This window comes from Peromyscus eremicus, chromosome 23 (genome assembly GCF_949786415.1).
Source record: "Peromyscus eremicus chromosome 23, PerEre_H2_v1, whole genome shotgun sequence".
In the NCBI taxonomy this organism is placed as follows: Eukaryota; Metazoa; Chordata; class Mammalia; order Rodentia; family Cricetidae; genus Peromyscus; species Peromyscus eremicus.
In genome coordinates, this window is record NC_081438.1 from 14,680,818 (window position 1) to 14,698,791 (window position 17,974).

The following is a 17,974-nucleotide window of genomic DNA, read 5'->3' on the forward strand; positions in this document are numbered from 1 at the left end:
AGTTCGAGGCCAGCCTGGTCTACAGAGTGAGTTTCAGGATAGGCTCCAAAGCTACACAGAGAAACCCTGTCTTGAAAAAAACCAAAAAAAAAAAAAAAAAAAAAAAAAAAAAAGAATATAAGAACATTTGGGGAAAACCCCATTGCATCTGTCTAGAACACCACAGCTGTTTTGTTGTCGTTATCCCCTAAATCATATGGTGTGGCATCCGCAGGGCTCTCTCAATGTTTCAGGTATTCACTAAGCCACCTAGACAGTACTCCAAGTGTACCAGCCAAGCCAGGCGTGGCGATGCGCTTGTCTTAGTCAGGGTTTCGGTTGCTGTGAAGAGACACCATGACCACAGCAACTCGTAGAAAAGGAAACCATTTCACTGAGAGCTGGCTTTAGTTTCAGAGGTTGGGGTCCATTGTTGTCATAACTGGAAGCATGGCGGCATGCAGGCAGACACGGTGCTGGAGAAGGAGCTGAGAGTTCTACATCTTGATCCTCGGGCGACAGGAAGTGGACTGTGTGCCATCCAGGGCATAGCTTGAGCGTAGGAGATCTCAGCCCTCTTCCACGGTGACACACCTCCTCCCTCTAACAAGGCCACATCCGCTCCAGCAAAGTCACACCTCCTAATAGTGCCACTCCCTGTGGGCGCCATTTCCTTTCAGACCACCACAGCACTCCTATCCTTTCAGCACTCGGGAGGCGGAGGTAGGAGGATCCAGACTTTCAGGCCAGCCTGTGCTACATGGTGAGATCCTGTCTCAAATAAACAAATAAGCAAGCAAACAAAAACTCTACAGGAGCCAGGTGTGGTGGGACACATCTTTTATCCCAGCACTCGGAAGGTGGAGGAGAGAGGATCAGGAGTTGAAGGTCATCCTCTGCTATGTAGTAATTTTGAGGCTAGCCTGGGCAACATAGCAAGATCCTGTCTTAAAAAAAAAAAAAGCAGAGAGAAAGAAAGAGGGAATGTGTGTGTGTTAGCTTCCTGACCTTGAGGCTAAGTCCCTCTTCTGTCCCCTCTGTGTCACTTTGGCAGAACATCACACATGGTTCCAGCTTCCATGTGGTCCTGGACACCATCCCATCCATGATGAGCGCCCTGCGCATGGTGTGGATCATCTCGAGACACTACAACAAGGACGAGAGGATGATCCCACTCATGGAACGCATTGCCTGGGAGATTGCTGAGCGAGTGTGCAGGGTCATCAACCTGCGCACCCTGTTCAAGTGAGTAGCCACGGGGCCAGCGGGGATTCCTTCTGGGATCCAGCAGCTCTGTCCAGGCTGGGAGGGGGACTCAGCAATAGAGCAGGTGCCTGGTGCCCTAAGGGCCTGGGTTCTGTCCCCAGCACCGCAAAATAATGTCACAGAGATGGCAGTGTACTAACCATCACATCAGTTGACTTATTTGCTGCTCTTGCAGAGGACCTGGGTTCAGTTTCCAGCACCCACAGGCAGCTTACAGCCTCCTGCCTGGAATTAGAGCTCCAAGAAAAGTCTGATGCCCCCTCCTGGCCTTATTGGGTACTGCACTCATGTGGACATATACACACACATATGCACATAATTTTAGACTATATATTTAAAAGAACATTCTTTTCATCTCCCAAAAAAGCCTGGTACCTTTTAGTAGTCACTTCAAGCCTCCTCCCTCTCCAAGTCTCAAGGCCTGGAGATCATGCAGCACCAAGTCTTTTCTGGGTGGTGTTTCACTCATCATGATACCTCCAAGGCTTTTCTATGATATATGTGCATCACCTGCACCTCATTCCTCTTTATGATCGAATAATATTCCATTGTTAAAATGTAACATGTATTTTATTTATACACCGTAATACACAATTCCATATATGATATATTATGTAACACACACAATTATGTATGTATATGATTTCTCAAGTTTCATTTATTTTTGAGACAGGGTCTCATTATGTATCTCTGGCTGACCTAGAACTTGATATATAGATCTGCCTGCCTCTGCCTCCTAAGTACTGGCCTTAAAGATATGTGTCACCATGCATGGCCTATTTTATTTTTATTTATGTGTATGGGTGTGTGTCTGTGTGAATGTATGCACATATGTGTGCAGGTACCGGAAGAGGGCATCAGATTCCCCCTGGAGCTCTAGTTACATGTAGTGTGAGGTGCCCCGAAGTGCTTGATGGGATCTGAACTCTGGCCCTCGTGATGGAGCAGCACATGCTCTTAAAGGCTGAGCTCCACGTGTGTGATTTTGACTGGGACTTTGTTCCTTATTTATATTTGGAGAAACTGAGGTAAATGGCCAGGGCATGCTCAGTCCTAGGCCTGGGCCCTCAGGAGGAGCAGCTTGTCGGGTTTTAACTATTTTGTGTGTTCGTGATGTGGGGATCAAACCCAGGGTCTCCTAAAGCTAAACACATGCCCCACCACTGAGCTGCACCCAGCCATTTTCTCACGTGGGTGAGATCGGCTCCGTGCAGGGTCTGTGCTCCAGGGTTGCGGCCACCAGAGTGAGCATGAGGACAGGCACCAAGGTTAACTGCTCTCCTCCTCATGCAGCCACGCTTTCCTGGGAGCTGGGTGGGATGGCTGCTGGGAAAAGCAGATTGGGCCCAGCTTGGGGGCCCCTTCGTGCCCTCGCAAATTGTAGAGGCTCATGCGGAAACATTCCCTTGAGGAGGGCTTGGTGCCAGGGAGGTCCTGGATGAGAATCCTCCCAGATGCCAATGCGCTGGGGGGAGCGTGGCTCAGATGTGGGCCGCCGCGTCTTCGCTCGAGGAAGCCTTGATGCCTCTTTGCCTAACAGAGAAAACAGAGCGAATGCCCAGCACAAAACCCTGGATGCCAGAAACACTCTCAAGCTATGGAAGAAATCCTACTTCGACATCCGGGCCAAGATCGAGGCTTCCGGTCGGGAGGCGCGCTGGGAGTTTGACCGGAAGCGGCTGTTTGAGAGGACCGACTACATGGCCAGCATCTGCCAAGACCTCGCAGATGTCCTGCAGGTAGGAGTCTTCTGTGATGTGTGTGGATTTGCCTGTTGGAAGGAAGCATTCTGGCCTTTGGATGGGGGACGCCACCATGTTGGGTAGATTCTGGAGATCTGAAAGGGTCTGATAGAAACTTTTGAAAGAAGAACGTATGGAATATTCTCGAATGTACCAGAATGTCCCTGCTGTACCCCAGGTCTTTTTGTGACTGTGGATGTGTATCTAGGCTGGCCGGCCACTGAACCTCAGGGACCCTTCCGCCTCCACCTCCCCAGTGCTGGGATCACAAGCATGACCACCATGCCTGGGGATCAAATGTGGGTCCTCATGCTTCTTACTGACGGACTCATCCTCCCCCCCCCGCCCCCCCGGGACACAAAGTGAGCAAGACAGAGCAAAACCAGAGCCAGCCACATCTCCGCAGTGGCTGGTATAAGACAGGGGCGCCGCACCCCTGTCTGGGGAGACGGGTCAGTCAGTAAAACCCTGATCTGGCAAGCATAAAGATCTGAGTCCAGATCCCAGGCCCCCACATCAGAGCCTAAGCTGAGCCCGCTGTAACCCTAGTGCTAGGGAGGTGGGTCCCCCGAGTTCTGTGGCCGCTGGGCTTGCTGAATCCTTGAGTCCCAGGTTCAGTGAGAGACTCAAAAACAAGGAGAATCAGCAGGTGAGGAAGATACTCGGCCTCTGCCTCTGGTTCCACACACACACACACACACACACACACACACACACACACACGGGCGTGTGCTAGATGCATGTGCACGCACATGGGCATATACATACCCATGCACGACAAAACAGGATGTTGCTGGAAAGATAATTGAAACAGTACATGTTCTCTTCCCACATCCTCCTCCTTTGCTATATCATCACAGCAGCCTAGACAAGAAACTGCAGAATAAGGAAATTTTAAGTTCTTTCTGTACATTTCATTATGTTCCTTTAACCTTTATTATTATTATTTTTTTAGATGGGGTCTCATGTAGCCCAGGCTAGCCTCAAACTCCCTTTGTCATTGAAGACCTTGAGCTTTTGATCCTCCTGCCTCCACCTTCCAGGTGCTGGAATTACAGGTGTACCCAAGCACACCCGGTTTATGTGGTGAGGGGGAATCGAACCCAGGGCTTCATGCATGTCAAGCCAGTGCTCTACCAACTGAGCCACACTCCAACCCCACCGCAGCTTTAGATGGTGCAAAGTCGGCAGAAAATCCAAATATAAAATAGCTGGGCGGTGGTGGCGCACGCCTTTAATCCCAGCACTGGAGAGGCCGAGGCAGGTGGATCTCCGTGAGCTTGAGGCAGCCTGGTTTACCTAGAGAGTTACCAGTTCCAGTTCAGAGCTATGTAATAAAACCTTGTCTCAAAATAAATAAATAAAGCCCTTTATTCTAGCATGGAGTCACTGGAATGATACATAAGCATTTTTTTGTTTTTCAAGACAGGGTTTCTCTATGTAGCTCTGGGTGTCCTGGAATTCACTCTGTAGACCAGGCTGGCCTCAAACTCAAAGAAATCCACCTGCCTCTGCCACCTCAATGTTGGAATTAAAGGCAGGTGCCTGGCAGATGCATCTCATTTCCACATTGTCAGACTATCAGACTCTCGTGCCACATTCAGCTGCTTATACTTCATATTTCATCAATACCCCGCTTCCCCCTGCAGCCTGCAGGAACGCGGCTCCCTTCACTCTGTTGTGCTCGTATGATGTCATGTTTAGTCAAAGTGGCTGGCTCACACAGGAAGCATCCGGAGTGAGAAGGATACAGAGGGTCGTGAGCTGCCATGTGGGTGCTGGGAATGGAACCCAGGTCCTCTGTAAGAACAGCCAGTGCTCTTAACCACTGAGCCATCTCTCCGTCCCTCTAAATCTTATCCTGTCACATGGGCATAGCACCAAGGGTCTCCCATGAGGCGAAGGTTGCCTGTGTGTTTGGCCTGTTGCCTTCAGGTTAATCTGGAAATGCTGTCTATTTATGGTTAGAATGTTCGGAGTAACCCAAAAGACGCTTACCCCCCCTTCCATTCTCTCCCACCCCCAGGTTATGGAAGAGTTTTACAACATATTTGGCCCCGAGCTCAAGGCTGTGACGGGGGACCCCAAGCGTATCGACGATGTCCTTTGCAGGGTAGACAGCTTGGTCACCCCGATGGAAAGCTTGACCTTTGACCCCTTCAGTATCAAGTCCTCCCCATACTGGAAATACGTGATGGATGACTTCAAGCTGGAAGTTCTGGTGAGGGACACGGCCATCGATTCAACCCATGTTTGCTCACGCTTACCATCTGCCTTTTAAAGATTTATTTGTGTGTGTGTGTGTGTGTGTGTGTGTGTGTGTGTGTGTGTGTGTGTGTATGGCATGCATCTGCGTACTCATGCAGAGGCCAGAAGAGGGCGCCTGTCTTGCTCTGCCTTGCCCGACATATTCCTTTGCGGCAGGTTCTCTGTCTCTGCCCCCGCCCTCAGAGCTGGGGTTACAGGTGTGGCCACCAGGCTTCTCAGGTGGGTCCTGAGGTCCCAACTTAGGTTCTCACGCCTGCAAGGCGAGCACTTCCCAACTGAGCCATCCCCGAGTCCAGGCAAGTTCTTCTCATGGAGACAGGACAGAGGCCTGTCCCAAGCCTGTCCCTCATTTCATGAAAGACCAGGACAGCAGCTGCTTTTTTTTTGGATTTCAATCTCTCCTCCCCTCCCCCTCCCCCTCCCCTTCCCCTCCCCTTCCCCTTCCCCATCCCTCCCTCCCTCTATCCTTCCTTCCTCCCTCACTCCCTTTCTTTCTTTCTATTCTTTTTCTTCTGGCAGGTTATTGAGAAAGAAGCAAAACATTTTATCGACGACTCTTTCAAAACACTTCGGTCAGCGGAAGCGGCCTTTGACATGCTGTTAAAATTCAAGCACATCCGCTCCCGGGAGGCCATCAACCGGCAGATGATGATGAAATTCAATGACATTCTGGCCCAGTACTACAAGGAGGTAACCGGGAACCGGCGGCTGCCGGGGCAGTGAACACAAGGCCCAGCCCAGCCTAGAGACAGTTTCTTTAAAATGTACATCTGCCCGTGGCCACCTCGAAAGGAGATCTATGGATTTCACACAGTTCAATCAAATCCGTACAGACAGGGTGTGTGGTTTGCTATTTTAGCACACACAACTTGGAGCACTTAGAAGAAAAGAAGCCGGGCGGTGGTGGCGTACGCCTTTAATCCCTGCACTCGGGAGGCAGAGCCAGGCGGATCTCTGTGAGTTCGAGGCCAGCCTGGTCTACAGAGCGAGATCCAGGAAAGGCACAAAGCTACACAGAGAAACCCTGTCTCGAAAAACCAAATAAATAAAAAATAAAAATAAAAAATAAAAAAATAAAAAAATAGGAGAAAAGAGATTGGTGAGCATAAGAAAGAAAAAATAGTATATACTACACCAACAATAAGGGCCATATTCTCCATCTTATTTAAATGCCCCCACCCCACAACAGCCAGTGCTGGGGATGGACCCCAGGGCCTCGGATGGCCCAAGGCTCTGCCCTACTCAGCCCTTACTTGCGTCTCTTGTGAGATTCCACCCTCCATGTAAGTCTTGTCTGTCTGGCACAGCCCGTGGGAGGCTGACCAGGGCGCCCACTCGCCTTTTCAGATCGACATCGTTAATAAGATCTTCGTATACAACCTGGACAACCCGCCGCTGTACAAGAACCACCCTCCGGTGGCGGGCGCCATATGCTGGGAGCGCTCCCTCTTCTACAGGATCAAGCACACCATCCTCAGGTTCCAGGAGGTCGAGGAACTCCTGGACAGTGAGCGGGGCCTGGAGGTATGTCACCGCCTCTGGAGGCTGCGCTGTGCTCCCCACCTCTGGCTGGGGGGCTGCCGCCTCAGCTGGCCAGTGGCATGCCCACAGCTGCAGACGGCATGTTTCCTGCATCTTCGTGTCTAAGGGTCCTCTTGCTTCCTCCTCTAACAGTCCCAGTGCTCACGATGCCTGCCTGCTTCTCCTAGATTTGACTTTGTTTTGAAGGATGATCACTATGGTTCATTATCTATTTATCTCTGTCTGTCTATCTATTACCTATCTATTCATCCATTCTCTTTTAGATTTATTTTTGAGACGGTCTTTTTTTTTTTTTTTTTCGAGACAGGATTTCTCTGTGTAGTTTTGGTGCCTGTCCTGGATCTCGCTCTGTAGACCAGGCTGGCCTCGAACTCACAGAGATCTACCTGCCGCTGCCTCCCAAGTGCTGGGATTAAAGGCGTGCTCCACCACCGCCCGGTTTCGAGACAGAGTCTTATATAGCTGTGTGACCTCAGATTCACTGTGTAGCTGGGATGGCTTTGAACTCCCGATTTTCCTGCAGCGACCTACCAAGTGCTGGGATTAGAGACGGGCACCACCACTTTGGGCTTATGTGGTGCTGGGGAGGGAATCCCGAGGTCCTATTAAGCAAATGCTCTACCAGCTGAGCCACATGCTCTGCCCATGACCAGCTGAGCCACATGCTCTTCCCATGACCAGCTGAGCCACATGCTCTTCCCATGACCAGCTGAGCCACATGCTCTGCCCATGACCAGCTGAGACACATGCTCTGCCCATGACCAGCTGAGCCACATGCTCTTCCCATGACCAGCTGAGCCACATGCTCTGCCCATGACCAGCTGAGACACATGCTCTGCCCATGACCAACTGTCTTTTTGACACTGGCCATCTCTTACTCCAAAGCTTTTTGTATGTGGTAAAACAGAGGCTGACAGGCATTTTCTTTAAAGAACTATAGAGTTTGGGACTGGGGAGATAGCTCAGTACTTAAGAGCAAGTACTGCTTTCTCAGGAGACTTGAGTTCAATTCCAGCTCCCACGTTGAGTAGCTTGCAACCACCTAGAACTCTCTAGCTCTAGGGGATCTGACACCTCTGGCCTCCATGGGCATTCACACTTGTGTGTACATGCACACACACACACACACACACACACACACACACACACACACACACACAGAGTTAAAATAAATCTTTAAAAAAAAATCCACAGCCGGGCAGTGGTGGAGCACGCCTTTAATCCCAGCACTCGGGAGGCAGAGGCAGGCGGATCTCTGTGAGTTCGAGGCCAGCTTGGTCTACAGAGTGAGTTCCAGGACAGCCAGGGCTACACAGAGAGACCCTGTCTCGAAAAACCAAAACAAACAAACAAAAAAATCTGCATCGTTTTTTTTGTTGTTGTTGTTTTGTTTTTTTGTTTTTTTGTTTTTTCGAGACAGGGTTTCTCTGTGTAGTTTTGGTGCCTTTCCTGGAACTCACTCTGTAGCACAGGCTGGCCTCGAACTCACAGAGATCCGCCTGCCTCTTGCCTCCCGAGTGCTGGGATTAAAGGCGTGCGCCACCACTGCCCGGCTCTGCATTGTTTAAATTGGAGACAGCGGAGAGGAGGAGGAGGTGTCATTTCCAGGGACGAAATGATGTTCGCTCCAATTCCCGGCTAGGTGAAGCAGAGGTATCTGGAGGTGGGCCGGATGATGAAGGACTATGAAGACCGCAAGTATGAGATGTGGAAGGAGACCACGGAGCTGGTCCTCCCAAACCTCATGAAGAAGAGCCTCCTCACCAAGGTGCGCCCTTCCACGCCGCCCACGGAGGGTGGCACACCACCATCCCCTCGAGGGGGGCAGGGAGGGGAACAGCAGCAGCTCCACGGACCCCTCGGGTGGGCCAGCTTCCTCCTTCCTAAAACAAGTTGAGGGGCTGGCCAGATGGTTCGGCTGGAAACATGGGCACCGTGGGGGTGTTCCCAGCCAGGGAGAGACCCTGACTCAAAAAGTGTGGCTGGAGAGGTGATGACCCCGTGGTGAAGAGCACGTGCTGCCCTTGGGGTGTTCTCTGTCCTTCACATACATGTACACACACACACACACACACACACATACACACATGCTCTCCATACACTTGCACACATGCACACATACTAAAAAAATAGAGTGGACTGGATGACAGAAATCTATGAAGTCCTCATTGAATCATATGTGAGTCACAGGGGTTTATATTACTACTTAGTGTGTGGATGCATGTGTGGCTCTGTGTGTGTGTGTGTGCGCGTGTGCACGTGTGTACGTGCATGCGTGTATGTGTACATCAGAGGACAGCTTGCAGGAGGCAATTTTCTCCTTCCTCTGTGTGGCCTCCAGGGACTGAGCACAGGTTGGTGGCAAGCACCTCTTATCACTGAGTCACCTCGAAGGCCCACAGGCCACTTTTTAAACTTTCTTGTGTGCCACCCTCTTTTGTGGCTGTGGGCGTGGCTGTGGGCCGGGCACGTGGCCGCCACTCAGGAGGTCAGTGTCTGTTGACCTGGTGGTTTTATGTTTGTTGTCCCCGGAGCCCTCTCTAGCGGGTAACTTCTTTGCCACCCCGAGGGCGGAGCAAACCCGTACACCTGGGGGAGCTGGGGTGTTCAGGGCCTGGCCCCAGGGGTGTCAGCTACCCAATTCTAGCCTGTGCCTGACACCATGATTTGATTTCCCAGAAATCTCCATTTTTTTTTAATAATTTATTTTTATTTTCTGTGCATTGGCATTTTGCCTGCAAGTATGTCTGTGTGAGGGTGTCAGATCTTGGAGTTACAGGCAGTTGTGAGCTGCCATGTGGGTGCTGGGAATTGAACCCTGGTCCTCTGGAAAAGCAGCCAGTGCTCTTAACTGCTGAGCCACCTCTCCAGCCCAAAGTCTCCATTTTTATAGGACTTCACCTAATATTCTAATATTGGCAACTAAATAGAATTCTGGGGATCGAACTCAGAGCCTTGTACATCCTAGACAAGCACACTACCACTTAGCCGCACCCCCAGCCCCTCCCTGGGGGATTCTAGGCAGGCTGTCTACCACTGAGACATGTCCCTAACTTTTTTTCTTTTTTGTCTTTTTTTGAAACAGGGTTTCTCTGTGTAGTTTTGGTGCCTGTCCTGGAACTCACTCTGTAGACCAGGCTGACCTCGAACTCACAGAGATCCGCCTGGCTCTGCTTCCCGAGTGCTGGGATTAAAGGTGTGCACCACCACTGCCCGGCTGATTGCCTGCCTTTTTATTTTGGAGCAGGGTCTCACTCAGTTGCCTAGGCTGGTCTTGAACTCACTCTGTAGTCCAGTTGGACGTGGGGTTGCTAAACTGAATGTGTGTGTGTGTGTGTGTGTGGTGTGTTTGCATGTATATTCACATATGCAGAGGCCAGAGCTTGATATCAAGTGTCTTCCTCAATCGCTCCCAACCATATTCTTTGAGACAGGGTCTCTCACTGAACCAAGAACTCATGGATTTCGCTAGACTGGCAGGCCGTGCAACCCCAAGAATCCTTCTGTCTAGCCTTCTCTCTAGTCCCCACCCCCTCTCTCTGTCTGTCTGATATTATTTGTGGTGCGCACACATGCACATGGGCCTGACGTTTCCCAGTGTTGAGAGTCCAAACTCAGGTCTTCCCTGCTTGCACACTGAGCCACCAGCCCAAGACTAGATTATTGAACGACCCTGAAAAACAGCGTGTGTAACCCGCTGGCTCCAGTCCGTGTCCGTCTGCTGGGGGAAGGGACCGTCTGCTGGGGGAAGGGACCGCACTGGTCTCTGTCACGCCCACATCCAGTGACCTTTACAGGCACCGGCAGACGGTCATTTCCAGGCCGTGTATCGTCTCTTCCACAGAATGCGGCCACGACGGAGGATGCGGCCCCGACGGAAAAGGGGGCCGTGTTTGTCATCAACTTCTCCCCGATTCTCAGAGAGATCATTAATGAAACCAAGTACTTAGAGCAGCTGGGGTTCACTGTCCCTGAGCTGGCGAGGAACGTGGCCCTCCAGGAAGACAAATTCCTCAGGTGAGAAGACCCTTTTTCAATCGGAGGGGACACTTTGGTCTTAGGGACTCTTGATACTCATTTTTTGTTGTTTTTAAATTGTGTGTGTGTGTGTGTGTGTGTGTGTGTGTGTGCGTGTGCGTGCGTGCATGCATGTGTATGCCTGCACACCTGTCTGTGTCTCTGTGTGTATATGTATGTGCATGTGCACACACGCGCGTGCACATGTGTGTTTCAGGTGCATGAGCACGTACAGCCAGGAGGTCAATGTTGGGTGTTGTCCTTAGACACTGTTCACCTTGTTTCTGAGGCAGACTCTCTCTCTGGTCTGCGGCTCACTGGTCTGGCTACGATGGCCGCTGGTGAGCCGCAGGGATCTGCCTGTTTCCGCCTCCCCGGTGCTGGGATTACAGGAGCATGCCACCATGCTGCTTTGTACACGGGCGCTGGGGGATCGAACTCAGGGCCTCGTATTTGCAAGGCAAACACTTCATCCACTGATTTGTCCCTTCCATGCTACTACCCGACACTCCTGACCGTGATTGGTGGAGCGCTCCCCTCACAGCTTTTGTTTCTTTTGTTAATTTTTTTTTTTTTTTTTTTTTTTTTTTGGTTTTTCGAGACAGGGTTTCTCTGTGTAGCTTTGCGCCTTTCCTGGGACTCACTTGGTAGCCCAGGCTGGCCTCGAACTCACAGAGATCCACCTGGCTCTGCCTCCCGAGTGCTGTCTTTTGTTCATTTTTATTTAATGTTTAATTTAATTTTATTATTTAAAATTCTTTTTTTTTTTTTTCCGAGACAACATCTTCACTATGTAGAGTTGAAGGCTGACCTGGAACTCACTCTGTAGACCAGGCTGGCTTCAAAACTCATAGAGACTCATAGACCTCCTTCTGCCTCCCATGTGCTGGGATTAAAAGCATGTGCCACTGTGTTTAACTCATTTCCTTAAAACATTTTTCATTATATTTACAGTTTCATTTATGCACACTTTGCATACATACTGGTCGCTCCCCCACCTCCCTCCCACCCCGTCCACCCTCCCCCTCCTCACAGATCTCTCCTGTACGTTCACATCTCTCTGTGACCTGAGATTAACCAGGTCTGTGTGGCTGTCACTGGTCAGAGCCTGGTGGGCTCAGCAGAAGGTCACATGACGAGACGGTTGTTGCCCCTCCCCCAGTCCATCCATGGGAAGCTTTAGCACCGGAAGGTGAATGACTAGCAATACTGACTACGGCAGGAGTTGACACGAAGCCATGGTTCACATGTGGAGTTGCTCCTGTGGGCACAGAACACTAGCAGGCCCCTCCCTGTGATGGAGTGACAGTTACCCCTGTGGTTCTGGGGATGGACAGGGCCCGGTGCTTGTACACACTCTGGCCCTGAGCCTCATCCCAGCCCTCTGCAAATGTCCTGATGGAACTGCCGGTGAGTCAGGCCCCTGGGGCACCTGCTACTGTAGTTCCTCAGCTCTGCCTCTCTCACTGTTCCCTGCGCTGGGCACTCAGGTACACGGAGGGCATTCAGCGCATGCTGGACCACTACCACATGCTCATCAACACGCTGAACGACGCAGAGACGGTACTCCTGGACGACCATTCCCAGGAGCTGCTCAGGGTGTTCCGCTCTGGGTACAAGAGGCTGAACTGGAACTCACTAGGTAACAGCACAGCTCCTGGTCCCCTTCCAGTTCGTTTTACATGTATGTCTTGTGTGTGGGGTGGTGTGTGCGTGCAGAGGCCAGAGGAAGGTGTCGCGCGCGCTCTCCTCTATCATTCTGTGCTGTTGCCTGGAGGGAGTCTGTCACTGCTCTCAAGGCTCGCTACCCAGTGAGCTCAGGCTCTGCCTGCCTCTGTCCGCAATGCTGGGACTCTAGGTGTGCACAGCCTTGCCCAGGTTTGTACACGGGTACCAGGGATTTAAACTCAGGTCCCCATGGTTACAGAATAAACACTCTTACCCACTGGGCCACCTGCTGAGTCTTTTTCGTGAAACCAAAATATCACAGTATGTGAATATAAACTGCACAAACGTACATAAGTTCACGCACAAATAAACACATACATACACACATGCACACGTGCATACAGATACATAGGCACACACTTATGCACATATATATATAAATTCACACATGCACACACGTACATACACACACATATATGCACAACACTCATACACACTTATGTGCACACACACAAATAATGAACACACATGTATCTGTGGATGCAATGAGACCCTATTGTTAAGCCTGGTAGATTCCTGCCCAGACATCTGTGTCCCAGGCCTTCAGGGGATGAGTAGCCCTTAGCCACTGCTCAGTCAACACAGCCTCAGGCACGGGGTCTGTGAGCTAAGTGGCATCCCCATGGGTGTCACAGATGTCGGTGGGAGGGCCACGAACGGCAGAGATGGAACCATGGTGCCTTCTCTTCCCCCAAGGCATCGCTGACTACATCAATCGCTGCAAGCAGGCCATCGGCAAGTTCGAGTCTCTCGTCCACCAGATTCACAAGAATGCGGAGGACATCATCTCCAGGCTGACACTGATCGAGTCTGTCAACCTCTTCCGGTACCCCGTCTCCAAAACCGAGGATGCGCTCCCAGGTAGGCTTGGCTTCTAGCTCGTCAGGCGTGGAATGAAAGAGAGGCCCCCTGTTCACCATCTCTGTGCTCCAGACGTGCAGCGACTGGAATAAACCGGTCTAACCACCCCAGCCCTTCACTTGAAGTATTATGGCCATGTCCCAAGTCACCTCTGCCATGTTCTGTGGTACTTAGTAGTTTCACAGCTTGTGACCGTGGCTAGTACCAGTCCTCTCGTGTGCTCAGCTAAGTGCTCCACCACCGAGCCAGCCCCAGCCCTCCAGACTCTTGACTTTGACAAAGACAAGGTCTCACTCTAGACCAGATTGGCCTCGAACTCACGGAGATCCATTCACCTACCCTCTGCCTCCTGATTGCTGGGATTAAAGGCATGCGTCACCATACCTGACTTGAAAGGTCACTTTCCATAGTAACTTTGAAATGCTTCTGTCAATGATTCCTCCTCCTCCTCCTCCTCCTCCTCCTCCTCCTCCTCCTCCTCCTCCTCCTCCTCCTCCTCTTTCTTCTTCTTCTTGGCTTTTTTTGAGACAGGGTTTCTCTGTGTAGCTTTGGAGCCTGTCCTGGATCTCGCTCTATAGACCAGGCTGGCCTCGAACTTACAGAGATCTGCCTGGCTCTGCTTCCCGAGTGCTGGGATTAAAGGTGTGCGCCACCATGCCCAGTTGACCTATTTTTTTTTTCTTGAGATGGGCTCTCCTATGTTGCCCAAGCTGGCCTTGAACTTGCCATCCTCCTGCCTCAGACTTCCCAGAGCTGGGACTGCAGGTGCACACCATCACATCCGGCTGTGTAACTTTGTTGATAGTCAGATAAATGACATTTTATGGACTCATATTTACTTTTCCCTGCACTAGAGGTATTTTAAATTGTCCTAAACTAGTCAGTAAGGAATTCAAACTAGTCGCCAAAGAATTCAAGAAAAACATTATAGCTACCGGCTGTGTGTGGGGCGCCAACATCCATCATGACCCTGTCTGTTGTCACTTGCTTTTTTCTTGAGGTGAGTCTTAACTTCTGGTATTGATTCCATTTCCATGAGTACATACAGCTCATGACCCGTGGCTGATGGGTGAATGGCCCCTGATTCGTGGCTGATGTGTGGTCGGCCCCTGACTGGTGGCTGATATGTGGACAGCCCCTGACCGGTGGCTGATGTGTGGACAGGCTCTGCTCTGAAGTCCTAAGTCACAGCTGCTGAGTGTAACTCATGTCTCCCTCTGCAGGCATAAGGTGCTTCCTTTTTATAATTTTATCGATTTTTATTTTGTGCATATGGGTGTTTTGTCTGCATGTTTGTGTCGAACACGCATGTGGTGCCTGTCAGGGTGGGGCAGAAGATGGCATCAGAGTCCCTGGAACCAGGGTTACATCTAGTGTGGGTGCTGGGCACTAACCCAGGGCCTCTGAAAGCAGCAAGCACTCTTGTCTGCTGAACCATCTCTCCAGCCCCAAGCAACTTCTTTAATGCTTTTCTTTTTAGTTTTCTTAAGCGAGCACGCATGTGTGTGTGTGTGTGTGTGTGTGTGTGTGTGTGTGTGTGTGTGTGTAGTTGGTCAGAGGACAACTTGCAGAAGTTGGTTCTCTCCTTCCACCGTGTGGGTCCTGAGGCTTGAACCCGGGTCGTCAGGCTTGGCGGCAAGCTCCTCTGTCTACGCTCACACTGGCCCCTGAAGAACTTTCATGCTGTGGGCTACTGTGTATAACTCCGTGCCCTTCTCTACAGGCGTAAAAGAATTCTTCGAGCACATTGAACGAGAAAGGGCCAAGGATGTGGACCACATGGTCCGGTGGTACCTGGCGATTGGGCCGCTTCTGACCAAAGTTGAAGGTCTAGTCGTACATACCAACACGGGCAGGGCCCCCAAACTGGCCTCCTACTATGAGTACTGGGAAGGCAGAATCTATGACGTCTTGGGGAAACTCATCCTGAGGTAAGCCCACTTGGGTTGTGCATGGCTTGGTCATGAGTTACAGGCTGTGATGGGCAGCTGGTTGGGGAAGCTGATGAGGAAGAGTGTCCTCTGCGTGGGTCCCTGCTCCTATGAGTCCCTTCTGGCACACCAAGGCTGCTGTGTGTCTCTCTGCTTCTAGACGACAGGGTAACTGTGTTTGTCTGGCAGAGAAGGCCCCAGAAGAGTTTTTGTTTGTGTTGAGAGATGGATTTGGAGGCCAGATGACCCAGCCCTCTTCCCCGGGGCTGCGATCAATCACCTGCTGGAATGGTCACTGTGTACTGAGTTCTGATTGCCTATGACAGTCCAACACCGAAGCTGCTGTCCTCTGTGGGTCCTGTGGCCCAGCAGCAGCATAGCTGGGCCAGCTGGGAGACACACGCACTGGAGCCCGGGGTCATTCTAAGAAGCCAGCCCATGAGCGGCATCTGTATGACCCCTGAGGTGTGCGGGTAAAAGTGGCATCGTTGTATCCCAGTGTCCTTTTTAAAAACTTAAACATACTTAACATACTTGTTTAATTTTAGATTCCATGTATGTGATCACGAGTGTAGGTGCTGTGGGGGCCAGATGATTGGCTCTCCCTGTAGCTGGAGTTACAGGCGGTTGTGAGCCGCCTGGCATGGATGCTGGAAACCAGGCTTAGGTTCTTCAGAGCACCTTATCTGGAACTGTTTCCATAGTGTTTGCCAAACATATTGCATCTTCCCATTAGCCGTCCATCCACTGCCCATGCATGTACACATCCATCCATTTCTCCATTCCATCTGTCTACCATCCATTTTCTATCTACCCCCATCACCATCTATCCATCCATTCAAGTTGATATCCACCCATACCTTCACCCATGGTTCCACCCACCAATGCATCTGTTCATCTGTTCATCCGTCCATCCATCCGTCCATCCATCTCTCCATCCATCCATCCATCCATCAGGCTATCATCCATCTATCCATGCTTTCATCTACCCACCCATGTATCCGTGCATCCAGCCAGCCAAGCTTTATCAGAAGTAGCCATGTGCTGGGGCCTGGACTAGAACCTGGTCACAGACAAGGGCCCTGTTCTCTTGAGAGGCCAAAGCAAGGGGATAGACACCTGTTGAATGATTGGCATGGAAGAGTGGAAAGCATTCCCAGGAGACAGAGCACTGCTGGGCTCGACTTTTGGGTGGTCGCTGTTGTGTTATTATTTCCCAGCAGTAGGCATTTGATTCCTCCAGCAGAAACGACCCAGGTGCGTAAATGTAGGCAAAGGGGTCAGTAGTCCCCCCCCATACTGTGCCTTCCTTACATGTCTGCGGTGAGCAACAGACATTCACCCTTGACCCCATACTCTCTTCCCTCCATCAGTGCTTGGTGTCTTTCGTACCCTGAGTCCTATATGTCCTTTGCACCCCCTCCACCCCCCTACTTAGGAACTTACAGAATTTCAACTCTCTGATCCTTGGGAATGTCCCTCTGTTCCAAGCGGAAACCATTTTGACGGCTCCGGAAATCATCCTCCACCCGAACGCCAATGAGATCGATAAGATGTGCGTCCACTGCACCCGGAACTGCGTGGAGGTTACCAAGGTAATGTGGGGGTCACCAGGGTAACAGCGGCTCTTCTGCTTGTCCCCCTTGCCTCCTGCTCACTGGTGGGTACAGTCGGAGAGGTGCTGGCAGACCTCTGGCCTCTGTGAAGCCATCAAATATGGGAGCAGCCCCATAGCCCAATTTCGGCTCCCCCCTTTTTTTTCTCTTTATAAAAATTTACTTTTTTTTTTAAATCATCAACCCAGGGTAGCCTCAAACTCCCTATGTAACCAAGGAGGACCCCGAATTTCTGATTTTTCTACGTCTCCCGCCCCCCCCAAGTCCCGGGATTGCAGGGAGGGAGGGGAGGAGGGAGGGGAGGAGGGAGGGGACAGAGCAGGGCATGGTGGCACACATCTGTAATCCTACCATTTGGGCTGAGGCAGGAGGATCATGATTTCAAGAGTAGATGCCCAGGAGGCACTCTGTGTTTAACACTCACCCCTTACCCACTCTCCCACTAGTATTTCGTGCGCTGGATGAACGGCAGCTGCATCGAATGCCCGCCTCAGAAGGGCGAGGAGGAAGAAATCATCGTCATGAGCTTCTACAATGACATCTCCTTGAACCCCCAGATCATGGATCAAGCTGTCATGATCCCCCAAAACATCCACAGGCTCCTGATGAGCCTCATGAAGTACCTGCAGAGGTGGAAGCGTTACCGGCCCCTCTGGAAGCTGGACAAGTCCATCGTGATGGAGAAGTTTGCCGCCAAGAAGCCATCCTGTGTGGCCTATGATGAGAAGCTGCAGTTCTACTCCAAAATCGCCTCCGATGTGATGTGCCACCTGCTGACCAGGGATGAGCACTGCATCCGTCTGCAGCTTGGGCCACTGGCCAACACTGTGCAAGAAAATGCCAAGTCCTGGGTGATTTCCCTGGGGAAGCTCCTCAATGAGTCAGCCAAGGAGGAGCTGTTTAGCATCCGGGATGAGATTGAGGTACCCTGAAGCCACCTTTATTGAAACCAGATTTTTCAAGGGTTGAGGGGGTGATGTAGCTCTATGGTAGAGCCTGGCCTAGCACATGCAAAGAAAGGTCC

At 51.2% G+C, this 17,974-nt stretch overlaps 1 protein-coding gene across 1 annotated transcript in view; it reads left to right on the forward strand.

The window, feature by feature from the left end:
* Dnah10 (dynein axonemal heavy chain 10) overlaps positions 1–17,974 on the forward strand; it is a 121,812-nt gene that overhangs the window by 15,787 nt on the left and 88,051 nt on the right. Inside the window, exons 9-20 of the mRNA XM_059249522.1 lie at positions 1,034–1,224; positions 2,786–2,984; positions 5,014–5,208; positions 5,775–5,945; positions 6,603–6,779; positions 8,440–8,565; positions 10,642–10,814; positions 12,305–12,456; positions 13,239–13,403; positions 15,127–15,334; positions 16,773–16,929; positions 17,397–17,873. Coding sequence (XP_059105505.1) covers positions 1,034–1,224; positions 2,786–2,984; positions 5,014–5,208; positions 5,775–5,945; positions 6,603–6,779; positions 8,440–8,565; positions 10,642–10,814; positions 12,305–12,456; positions 13,239–13,403; positions 15,127–15,334; positions 16,773–16,929; positions 17,397–17,873 — 2,391 coding nt within the window. The remainder of the gene's footprint in view (positions 1–1,033; positions 1,225–2,785; positions 2,985–5,013; positions 5,209–5,774; positions 5,946–6,602; positions 6,780–8,439; positions 8,566–10,641; positions 10,815–12,304; positions 12,457–13,238; positions 13,404–15,126; positions 15,335–16,772; positions 16,930–17,396; positions 17,874–17,974) is intronic.